The sequence below is a fragment of the Vicia villosa genome, linkage group LG3, assembly GCF_029867415.1.
Source record: "Vicia villosa cultivar HV-30 ecotype Madison, WI linkage group LG3, Vvil1.0, whole genome shotgun sequence".
Taxonomy (NCBI): Eukaryota; Viridiplantae; Streptophyta; class Magnoliopsida; order Fabales; family Fabaceae; genus Vicia; species Vicia villosa.
In genome coordinates, this window is record NC_081182.1 from 114508956 (window position 1) to 114522094 (window position 13139).

The 13139-nt window shown below is 36.4% G+C and overlaps 1 protein-coding gene across 1 annotated transcript; it reads left to right on the forward strand.

The window, feature by feature from the left end:
* Positions 1 to 504: 504 nt before the first annotated feature.
* On the forward strand, positions 505 to 2737 carry LOC131662369 (PAN domain-containing protein At5g03700). The gene has a single exon (XM_058932137.1). The coding sequence runs from the start codon at positions 506 to 508 to the stop codon at positions 2084 to 2086; it is 1581 nt and encodes a 526-aa protein (XP_058788120.1). The 5' UTR covers position 505; the 3' UTR covers positions 2087 to 2737.
* Positions 2738 to 13139: the final 10402 nt, after the last annotated feature.

The window sequence follows — 13139 nt, forward strand, 5'->3', positions numbered from 1 at the left end:
ATGTAAAACTATTAATAATGTGTTAATTGCTATGCGTTAGTTGAGTTAAATATAATAATTTATTGAATAATAATATTTATTTATATTATGTATTATGTATTACTATAAATAAGTTGATGAAACTTATTAATCAATAACTTAAAAATTAAACTCAATATTAATAAAAATAGTCAATATTAATAAAAATAAGAAAATGTTAACAGGTATCCTCAGGGTAATGATTAAGACTTTAAAAATAGTAAATTTATCTCAGTAATTTGCGTCTCGAGAAAATTGAAATATTAAATTTTTTATAAAATATTTTTTATTTTTAAAATACTTAACCGTTGTCATGAGAGAACTGTTTAACAAGACACATGTAAATATAGTTAAAAAATTGTCACACAGAAATTGTAAGTTTAACGGGCAGATTGAAGACAAAAATAGAAAGATATGTGTCCTACTTTTTATCTTTTAAGGAATTAAAAAAACTTGACACCAATATTTTATGTCCAAATCTTTATAAATGTCTTCCACTTCACTCTTATGTCCATCCACTTCCTGCTCTATCAACTCCAAATTCAAAATGTCAACAACTCATCACCTTCATTTCACAAACATCCTCCTCCTTCTCTTCCTCTCCACCTCGTTACCATCTTTAGCAACACCCACTTCCATTCCACAAGAGCTTCTCAAAGGCTTCTCCACATCTCCACTCTCTACATCCACACCCTTCCAACCTATTCTAACCGACCCAACCGGCAACTTCTCTCTCGGCTTCCTCCGCCACAACCAAAACGACCTACAACTAGCCGTCGTTCACACACCTTCCTTAGAACCACTCTGGATCGCCAACCCAACACAACCCGCATCATGGGCCGACACCACGCGCCTTTTCTTCAACGGCAGCCTAGTTTTATCAGACCCACAAAGAAGCATCACATGGTCGACAAACACAGACGCCGACCGCGTGGTGATTCTCAACACCTCGAATCTACAAATTCAAAGCAAATCAACCACCAAAACTCCACCATGGGAAAGTTTCAACTTTCCCACAAACACCCTCGTTCAGGATCAAAACTTCACCACCAACATGACTTTAGTATCGCCTAACCGTCTTTATTCGTTACGGTTAGGCGACAATTTCATGGGCTTGTACACAATTAACACCGAACAAGAACAAGGAAGATCGTTATCCTTATCAAAACGGTTATTTCTGTTATACTGGAAACACACTGCACTACAAGCAAAAGCTAAGGTAATAACCGGTGCAGGACCCATTTCCGCAAGAGTTAGCACAGAGGGTTACATCGGAATGTATCAAACGAGTTCAAAACCCATTGACGTTCAGAAATTCAACAGCTTCCAACAATCATCATCAACGTCGTTTCTCTTGGTCCGTTTAGAATCTGACGGGAATCTCAAAGGGTATTATTGGGATTCAACACAGTCCACCTGGTTACTTAACTACCAAGCTATAACAGAAACCTGCGAGCTTCCGAATCCGTGCGGTTCTTATGGTTTGTGTACGCCGGGTGAGTCTAGTTGTTCTTGTTTAGATAACCAAACCCGGTTCGAACCGGGTGGGTGTTTAGATAATAAAGATGAGAGTGGTGGAGATGGTGAACTGTGCGGTGTGGATGGAATTGGCGGAGAGAAAAACTATATGATTCTGAGAAAGACCGGTGTGGAGCCACCGCATAAGGAGTTACTGGAGGAAGTAACGACGTCGTCTTTGGAGGAATGTGAAGGGTTATGTGAGAAAAACTGTAGGTGTTGGGGAGCGTTGTATAGTAACCAAACCGGGTTTTGTTATGTTTTGGATTATCCAATAGGAACAATGTTGGGAACAGGAGATGAGTCAAAGGTGGGTTATTTTAAGGTGAGGAAAGGTGCACGGAAGAGGAATAGGGTTGGGGTTATAATTGGAATTGTGGTTGCTGTTTTGGTTGGGATTAGTGTCGTTGGGGGTGTGATTTTTGTAATGAGGTGGAGAAAGAAAAAAGGGAGTTTGAAGGAGGAAGAGAATTGGGCTTCGCCCGGCCCATATAAGAATCTGGGATCCGAAAGTTTTAGTTCGATTGAAATGTCGGGTAGTGTGCAATAAAGAAATGAGAATGTGACGGAAGGGGTGACGTATTTGAAAGGTTGACAAAGAGATTTTGAATTGAAAAAATGGATTTACTTTGGAGGTATTTAGGTGTAGTGGGAATGGGATGGGGTTTATCTAATCTAATATTTCCACTGAGTAGTGGTTGGTTGGTGCGCTTTGGCATGTGATGTGACCTTATTCACTTTCCTATTGAGGAAATTCAAATTGGATTCTTATTGAAGATTTGGCAATAATGGATGATGAAGTGCATTTAGGTTGAACCAGATTTGAATTGGTGAGAGTTGGTTTAGTTTGTTGTACTATTTTTACTCACCAACTGGAGAAACAAGTGGTTGTGGTTTTGGAGTGGTGGATGAAATGAAATCCGTGACTACAGTATTGAGTATTGACCGAACTCAAAATTAGTAAGAAAGTGTTGTAGTAGTTGTCTGATTTGGTGTCGGGCATGGTATTTTATTATGCAATTTGCATTGAAGTGTAGTTGACTTCGAAACGGCGGCCGCTAATTGGTTGCAAGCGTGGGCACGAGTGTTAAGGGTATCTTTTAATGTATGGAGTATAATCCATGTGACAAGATGAATTAGCGTTAAATTAGATTTTATTTTGTCAACTTGCATTAATAAAAAAACTGAGTTTAATATGTTTTAGCATACATTTTTAATTTTTTTATTAGGGTGATTTCTAGGGTGAGACATTAACCAAGTCCTCACCATGTACCACATTTACAAAACTATATTAGATGGAATGAATTTATAAATTTTAGGATATGGATCTCTCCAATTATATCTCTGCTGCTCTCTCTTCTGCCACAATCCCCACCTTTGGTTTCTCTTAAAAACAATATTTTAATTTTACTTTTTTTTCTTTTAGAATTTTGTAGCCGTTGATTACAAGCAGAATAGATGGCAGAATCTATTTGGTAGAAGATGATCCATGTTCTAAATTTTATCATACACCACACTACATTGGATTCTATATATTTTTTTTTTCCTTTTTTGAACTCCTTTCCACCGTAACTATCACCACCACTCTAAATTATTTATCATCGTGTCCTTGAATGCTAATCTAGTGATGCCAAATTCAATACTCATATATCTGAATAAAAATATTTTACCAATTAAATTAATTTCTTCCTTTTTTTTTTTACGTCTTTTTAACAATTTTGCATTTTTTACATTAGTGAATACTAGAGTTGTCAAAATAGGCACGGTCCATCGGGCAAGCTCATAAGCCCAATAATTTAACGCGGATCAGACCGTAAAATATCTTAAAAAATACCATCCTATCTTTTTGGCCCAACTCATCGGACCTATTTTTTCATAGGTTGGGCAAGGCCGGACCCAGTGGGTTTCAGGCTGACCCATTAAAAACGATTTTGGTAAATTTTGGAGGAAAAAGATAGAGATAAGATATGATTACACAAATATATTTTAAAGTGATAAAGAAAAGTTAAAGAGGATGAAGATATATTTTTAAGATAATGTAATAAAGGAAATGATTGTGAGATAAAAAGAAAATTTGATAAGTATTGGTGATAATACTAAGTTACTTTTTACTTTTACATGTATGCTTTTTTGGTATATATATATATATATATATATATATATATATATATATATATATATATATATATATATATATATATATATATATATATATATATATAGGATTGACATGCATTTTGGTAAAACCAACCTAGCAGGAACATGTTGAACAAAATTCCATATCATACAGATTTCAACATGTCGAACAAGATGTTACAACATGGCAAGTATGACATCGTATTTGCTAAAGTTGATCTGTTCGTGTTTGCCGGAGCTGAGCTGTCAAGTGTATCAGCCGTTTTATTAGCTACATAATATTGCGAAATATTCAATTTGCTTATGTGCCCTCAAAGATCGACTCAATCAGAGATATTTGTTGGTTTTCACACTTTCTATAATAGGATACAATTTAGGAAAGTTTGGATTGGAAATTTATTTTCTCGGAGATCAAGTAACATACTTTGTGCAGCCTCCTTGCTGTAGTTTTAGGCCCAACTCAGTCAATACTAATTCTATAAATAATCAGGCTTAAATCTAGGTTTAAGGGGAACTGATATTTGTATTTTTAAGATTCTAGGAATCCTTATTTCGGGTGTGCTGTAAGTTCCATGTTTTTTCATTCACAAACCTGTAGGTGTTGAATGTTTGATCTCCGAAGCTGTTAAGCAAGGAGAGTAGTGTCAGTTCTCATAAGCTTTTAAGTATTAAGAATTGTGTGTCTTGGAAGAGTGTCTTCTATGTTTTGATTGTTTGTGTTGTTTATCATAGGGTGTTGTGATTGAAGGGATTTGAAGAAGACCTCATACCTAGGTGAGTCTTAGGTAGAAGTCATATGAAAGATAGTGATTAAGTGAGAAGTTGTAAATGAGGGAGTTTAACTTCGAATTGATACTATCACATATTGATTTTATCTTTGGCTTGGTAGCCCCTAGAGTAGGAAGGTTGTTCCGAACTGGATAAACAATTCCTTGTGTGTTTTACTTTTCTGCACTATTTTTGTCACTGTTACCAACTTGTTCCATAGGTATTTGTTCTCTGATATTAGTGTCGTGACATCTCATTCGACATCACATATCTGATACCAGAATTTCAATGGATGTTGATTTAATGAATACTTTAAACATCACTTAACTAAGTGTAAGATGACTCTTTACTTATGTTACGTAACTTTTATATATTACATCTCTTTTATAAAATTAAAACTATAATATTGAAATACAGGTCGGGTTGCACGACCTTTGAAAAATGCATCTGACTCATTTTTTGTAGTCCATTAAGCATCTGAATCATTTTTTGTAGTCCATTAAGCAATTGGATCTATTAAGCTATTAATTAAGAATGACATTTTATATTTATCAATTAATGGAACAACTAATTTATCAAACACTTCAATTAATTTAATAGCTCTTAATCATCGGCTATAAATTATCAACTAACAACCATCATAAATTGTATTTCTTTCTATGAATGAAATTGTTATTTATTTGGATTTGATTTCTTTCAAGTATCATCCATATTTAATCAATATCATGATGTTATAACACTTACTATTGGACCTTAATTAAATAAAATTTCTCCTATGAACAACATTTAAATGTCAACGAGATGAGGCAAAGTTGGGAGATTCATCCCCATATTTTCTCATTACGAATATATTCTCCATTTATGTCTCGAATATTCACCGCATGGAATTTAGTTCTCATCCACGTCCTCGCAGACTCCCACGATTCCCGTATATCCACATAAACATGATTGTTCTGTACCGGCCTAAAGGCCCAGGCCCGATCCGTCAAAATTCTACTCAACTCGACCTAAATATAAAAACAGTTCACACACTATGAGAAGATACACAACCTCTAGGGTGCGTTTGATTTGCTAAAAAACGAGGTACTGGACATGACAACTTTTTTTGTACTCTGTTTGATGCAAAAACTAATCATGGTACTAGACAAAATTTTTGGCAAGGTACTATCTATTCCAGAATTGATAAATTGCTGGGTAATACTATTTGGTTTCAGTCTCACTCTGAATGCAATCTGAAAGTGCTCCCACCAAGTGTTTCAGACCATTGCCTTCTCTTGTTACAACACCATGCTCAACCTAATATCTGGATTAAGAGATTCAGATTTCTTAATTACCTTACTGAAACAGATGGTTTTCTTCAAGCTGTGCAAAGTAGTTGGAATGAACCTTGTGATGGAGGGGGGCCAAGCTTTATTCTATGGAAGAAATTGAAAAGGTTACAAAAGATTCTTTATAGGATGACTAAACCTTTGCTATCAGCTAGTCAAAAAATCATTCAGGCACGACAAGATCTCTGCAAAGCACAAGAGGATCTTGGTCTAAATAAATGGGATGCTGATAAGATTAATATTGTCAGGAAATGTCATGAAGAATTGATAAAGTGGCATGAGACTGAAGAGAGTATTTTGAAGCAGAGAGCAAAGATTAAATGGCTTAGAGAGGGGGATGGAAATAATGCTTTTTTCCATGCATCTGTCAAGTTCAAGCAAACCTTACAAACCATCACTATGTTAGAAATTGAGGATGGTCAAATAATTTCCAGTCCTAATGACATTGAACAGGAAGTGCTTAAATTCTATGGTAATCTTATGGGACATAGAGTGCAGTCCCTAGATAGTGTTGACATAGAGGCTATGAGAAGAGGTTCCCAACTTCAAAGAGAGCAGAAAATCTTGCTGGATCGTACTATCACTGATGATGAAGTTTTTTCTGCTCTTAAAGGTATAACTGACAGCTCTGCTCCAGGTATTGATGGGTACTCTGCAAAATTTTTTAAAGTATGCTGGAATATTATAAAAGGTGATGTTATTGCTGCTGTCCATGACTATTTTGAAAAAGGAAGAATGTATAGAGCCTTTAATTGTTCCTTGGTCTCTTTGATTCCTAAAACTGCTTCTGCCAAGTGTATAAAAGACTTTAGACCTATCTCTGTTTGTTCCACCTTTTACAAGATTATTTCCAGGATCCTTACTAATAGACTTAGCATGGTCATTGGTAGCATAGTAAGTAACAACCAAGCTGCATTTATTCCTGGTCAACAGATCCAAGGTCACATTCTTCTGGCTTTTGAGTTGTTAAAAGGTTATGATTGGAAGCAAGGGCCTCCAAAATGTATGTTTCAGGTTGACTTGCAAAAGGCGTATGATATGATAAATTGGAAGGCATTGGAGTGTATTATGGCTGAATTGGGAATTCCTCCCAAATTCCTCAACTGGATAATGCAGAGTTTAACAAGTGTGTCCTATAGATTTAACATAAATGGCAATCATTCTAAAATCCTTATTGCAAAGAGAGGCATAAGGCAGGGAGACCCCATTTCCCCATACCTTTTTGCCATGCTTATGGAATACATGCATAGAAGTCTCCACCAGATGCAAATGAATCCTTGTTTCCATCATCATGCCAAATGTAAAAAGATACAGCTTACTAACTTAATGTTTGCAGATGATGTACTGCTATTTTCCAGGGGTGATCTCACATCAGTTGATCTGTTATTGACAGCCTTTTACAAGTTCCTTCAGTCCACAGGTATGCAGATAAATAAGCGTAAAAGCAAGATATTCTTTGGGGCGATTGATCAGAATCTAAAGAATGAATTACTTACTTTTTCTGGCTTTCAAGAAGGTGCTATGCCATTCAAATACTTAGGAGTGCCCATTACAAGCAAGAAACTATCAATTCATCATTATATGGGACTGATTGACAAGATCACCAGTAGAACCCGAATCTGGACGACTAAACTACTCACCTATGCTGGGAGATTACAGCTTATCAAGAGCATCTCGTTTGCTATTGCCAACTACTGGATGATCTGTTTTCCTCTTCCCAAAGCTGTCCTTGCAAAAATTGATACCATTTGTCGTACTTTCCTCTGGACAGGTAAAGATCATATTAGTCGAAAGAGTCTTGTTGCTTCACTACAACGAGGAAGGGCTTTTAAAGCGCTTTTTTTGGCCTTTAACAGCGCTTTAAAGCGCTGCCAAAGCCAGCGCTGGCATAGGCTACGAAAGCGCTTTTAAAAGCGCTCTGGTAGGCCCCCCTATAAGAGCGCTTTTCTGGAAAAAGCGCTCTTGTAGGCCCCCCTTTAAGAGCGCTTTTCAGGAAAAAGCGCTCTGGTAGGCCCCCCTTTAAGTGCGCTTTTTCCAGAAAAGCGCTGTGATAGGCCCCCCTGTGAGAGTAAAAAATAAAAAAAAAACGCAACATACTAAAGCGCTTTTGTAAAAGCGCTCTTATAGGTTGGGCTTTAAGAGCGCTTTTTCCAGAAAAAGCGCTCTGATAGCCCCCCTATAAGAGCGCTTTTACAAAAGCGCTTTAGTATGTTGCTTTTTTTTTTTTGCTTTTTTATTAATCTTTGGCAGCGCTTTTAAAAATAAGCGCTTTAGTATGTGGGCCTTTAAGAGCGCTTTTTAGAAAGCGCTTTAGTAGCTAAATGAGGTATTTTAATGTGCAGCCTGTAATTTAATCCTCCCAGTCGACCTGTAATATTTTCGACCTGTAATATGTTTTCAGCCTGTAATATTTTCGACCTGTAATTTATTTTCGACGATATTATTTCAGCCATCAGTAAGACAATATATATATACTAATATAATACCATTATAATATCCAAAATTATATATATACATCATTACAACATCAATAATATTATAGTACTTCAATTCGACACAAATCCTACATGAAAAAGCGCTTAATATAAAAATGACACAAATCCTCTTTTATTTCTTCCAACTTAAGTTTCGGGTATCCAGCGGCACGGAATTCTTCAAGGTACTACAAAACAAAAACAAAATATGAATGATACATTTAGTTAAATGTAATAAATTATATGAAATTATCTTAAGTTATAAATTCATACCGTGAGCGGAATCTCTAATTGATTTGCCTGAAGGATTTCTTTCATAAACCTCAATACAAAGTATCCGCAATCGTAACTGTTTTTCTGTTGCGGACACTACATAGAAAAACAAATAAGATTCTATAGTTGTGCATTGTTTTATCAAGTAGCATAAATATATTATAAGCAACATTGTGAAAAATAATGTACCTGCACTTGGATCCAAGTAATGTTGCTAGATTTAGTTCGGGATACCTGTGCGTCCCGTTGACTTCGGAACACTTGTATTGATCTAATTAACAAATATATAAAAGCATATGTTTAGATCAATCCCACAAGTAAGTAAATATATATATAAATATACACGAATATATATTTAGAACGATCCCACTTACAAATCAACGATGTCCTTCATGGCCGGATAATTGGTCCATTCACCATTTACCGAATTCAGATAATACACGACTTCCCTTATAGGGTTGATAGCAAGCAGCAACCAGTGTGCTCTATAAATAAAAACAATAGGTTATATGAAAATTTTGCTATACACAAAAGAAACAGAGATTAGATGAACAAAGAATGAGAAACTAACCCTACTGGTCGGGTATTATACGCCCAAAGATGCAGACATTCTGTATTGCCGATGGACATGAATCTATCGACTAATCGCTGTCTAACTGATTCCCGTTCCGAAGCAATTGCCATTCCGCTGCAGTGGGCGGAAGACACGAAACAGAATCTGTTAGACAACGGAGTCCCGCGCAACACTCTGTCATACAACAACCTTAAATAAAAACATAATAAACATTAGATTATTTTCATTGAAATGTGTAAATAAATTATATTGTGGGACTAATTAAATAATATATCGGATGAGGGAATATTACCGGATGTATGAGTGCATGTTATTGACGCCTAGTTGATCATGCTTAAAAATCTCCTCCAAGTCATCAAGTGTAATAAGTGACTTGAATTCAATACCGAAGACACTCTCATCCATAACGATTTCACGTAAAGCACCATCCTTCAAATCGGACATATCAACCATTGTTGCGAGCGTCGACCGGTACCGAGGCACAAAAGCACCGCCTTTTTTTCCCGCTGGCTTCGGAGGACCAGTGGGTGGTACGGTACGAACTTGCTGCGTCACTTGTTGTGACTCTCGAGCGGATGCCTAAAAATCATATAAGTTAGGTAAAATATAAAATCATGCAGATTTAGATTCAGATTAATTATTAACACTTTAAATGTACCTCTTTTAGTGATGCAACGGACTCCTCCTCCTGTAAAATCCCTTTACCCTTAACTATGGGTTTTATAGGAGCAGTCTAAAATTAAAATGTAAAAAATAATTAATAAACGGTTTAGAATTGACATTCGAAAACTAAATGATTCATAATCGTTTTCAATATACCTCATCACTAATGGTAATGAGCTCCGAGGGCCATGCAACAAATGATCCTATTGCATCTCGCAGCAATGTCGTTTCTGAGACCATGTCAGGTACCGGTAGCATCGCATCATGATCTACTACAACATCCACCGATACTTTCAGGTGTCCATCCGGGAGCGGTCTATGGTGAAGTAAATCTCCCAAAGTGTTGTGCACTTTTCCCTTGCCAACTAGTCGATAACTCGGTTCCGATAAGTATAGTTGGCAAGATGAAATCCCCTAAACCAATAGTAAATATAAAGTCATTATCATTAATAAAATAGAACAATTTAAAAGGAAAAAAAATTATAATTACCTCGGGAAATTTCCTTTGATAGTTGATACTAGCCTTATCACTAGTTTCTTTCACCAATGAAGTGTTGCACTTTTCTCTCATATACGCCTCTTTATCTCTTTGCAATTCAGAGACTTGTGCTTGCAATTCCGCCAACTTTTGCAACACTTCTTCATTTGAAGGATTTCTTCTCCTAGGACTCTTGTAAAAAGAGGTTGGAGTCACACCATGACCCTTACCCCTCACCCGACCGGGATACTCAGGAGCATCTAGTGCTCTACTAAGTACGCTCCCCTCACCGGTGGATGCCGATTACGACAAGGTCTCCTGTAATTCATTTACATTAAAAAATCATTTATATATTAAAAAACATTTGATTTAATTAAAGACACAGTATTATACTTACACATTCAGTAAAAACTCTCTGAACTTCGGGATCGACAGCATGATCCTTGCCCACACGAGCTTCCCTCCACAACACATGTTCAGGAAGTGAGGTTTCCTCACTTTTAGTCTCCTCTAACTATGCATTGACACAAATGATAAAATCGTCAAATAAAACACATTTAGACAATTAATTAAAACGCATTTCTATTTACTTACAATTTTATCCTCCAAGCGTGCATATCCCAAACGCCCTTTTTTGTATGGATATGCGGGTTTGGATGCTCTCGCACTATTCTTGGCACTCCTTTTCCGAAAATCTTCATCTCTTTGCTCTACAAACTTAGCCCAATCTTCTTCACCAATGAAGATCTCATACTTTTTTGGCCGTCCCGGTGCCTCTTCAAGAAAGTTTCCATCTTTATCCTTAAGATAAGTGTTTGTCAAAAAAGCTTTCCACCCTCTATATCTTTTGCCGGCCAAACCAAGTATGTAGCGTCTACGATCATCTGGTATCTCAAAAGTCCTCTGCAAAAAAACATACTCATAGTGTGTTAGTATAAGTAATTTAAACAATTTATCGTCAAGATAATAACAACAATTAACCATATATGATATATACCTGAAGCTCGTCCCAAATCGCTTTTTTTTTTCGCATCCAAGTCTTCGCTTTTCAGATTCCATTTAGCTACAGAGACCGGAATATGCATACGAACAAGTGTACCAATATACAATATAACTTGTCAACTTTGCAGAATTAGGACCAGTTGCTTGTTTATCAGAATTCCATTCCAATCGGTATACTAATCCTTGGTCTCTATGTCAAACGATTCCCTTCATGATAGTGATGCCTCGTGCAACTTCTTTTGCTTCAGTATCAGGTGGAGCATTTGTATCCGTGGCATCTCTTTCTTGAGCATCTCTTTCTTGTGAGTTTTCAGGTGGAGCATCTCTATCCGGAGCCATTTAACCTGTATCAAACAAACTAAAGCACATTAGTACACTATTAATAAGCTAACAATCTATACAAGTAAAATGGAAGTCAAACCATGCATGTACAAGTAAATCGGAAACGAAATCGGTACAAATCAAAATAAGCGTCAAAAAATAAAGTTGTCGGAATTGAACGAAATTTACATGGCTATGGTAAAACGTCCCCACGGACTCAAAAATAAAGTCGGTTTTCCGAAATTCAGACCCTAAGCCCGACTTTTGATTACGGGCAGAAGCAAAATCGATAAAAAAACAGTCCCGAAATGAACATATAAGTGCATGAGCAGCTCCGGAATCGTCAAAATAGTATAGTTACATGTAAAGAAGTCGACAAACGGATACATGGTTCAAAAGTTATGTACAAAACGAGAATATGCACCAAAATTGAATAAGTACTATACTATTGATTAAAACAATCGGTACAAATTGAATAAAACAAATTAGTCGGAATATGCATACTATTACCTTTATCACTAACGTCTCTTTCTTTTCTTGGTAGGATTGTGTTCTACGCGTCTCTTAACAACGCGGACGGTTGGATTGATCCAAATACCCTCATTATGATCATTTCTAGTACAAGATTCATTCTCATTTTCAATGCCAACACCAATATCACCTTGATCTTCAATGTTTTCATCTACTATTTTGTTAGATAAAAGCACTATAGACCATTTCGTACTTGTCGGATCATTGACATAGAACACTTGTTTAGCTTGAGAGGCTAAAATGAAAGGCTCATCTTTGTACCCTACCCTATTGAGATCCACTTGCAAAAATCCTGACTTATCCATTCGTATGCCACTATTATTTTCAACCCACTTGCAACCAAATACAGGAATCTGAAACTTCGCGTAATCAAACACCAAAATGCGCTCGATAACCCCAAAATATGACAAATTTGCAAATTTCGGATTTAAGTCATTCGCACTTGATATGTGCATTGCTTCAGCTACCAAGGTAACACCACTATTTTGCATAGTACTTTTATCATCCTGTTCTTTGGTATAAAATGTGTATCCATTAATAGCGCATGCGCTATAAGAAAGCACAATTACAGTTGGACCATAGGCTAAACATCTCAACCTTTCTGTTACTGAAGCAGGATCTGAACGATACTTTGAATAAATATGATCCCTAAACCACGGTATGAAACTTCGATTGTGCTCTCGTACTATCCAGTTCTCATTTCTATTTGGATTTAAATCTCGGAGAACAACCTTGTGCATTTCAACATACGGCTCAACCTCAATCTCATTGTGCAGAACATACAAGTGCGCTTGATCCCGTTCGACCATTGATACTGTCACAACTTTATTTCCAATTAGCCTTTTTCCTTCTTTTTTTTCGACAATATGAGATTTGGGGAGTCCAATTGATTGAACATTTGACAAATATTCAGTACAAAACTCAACCGCTTCTTCAACAACGTATCGTTCGGCAATACAACCCTCCGGTCGACTTCTGTTTTTCACGTACCCTTTTAATATTTTCATATAACGTTCAGCAGGGTACATCCATCTCATATAAGCTGGTCCGCACAA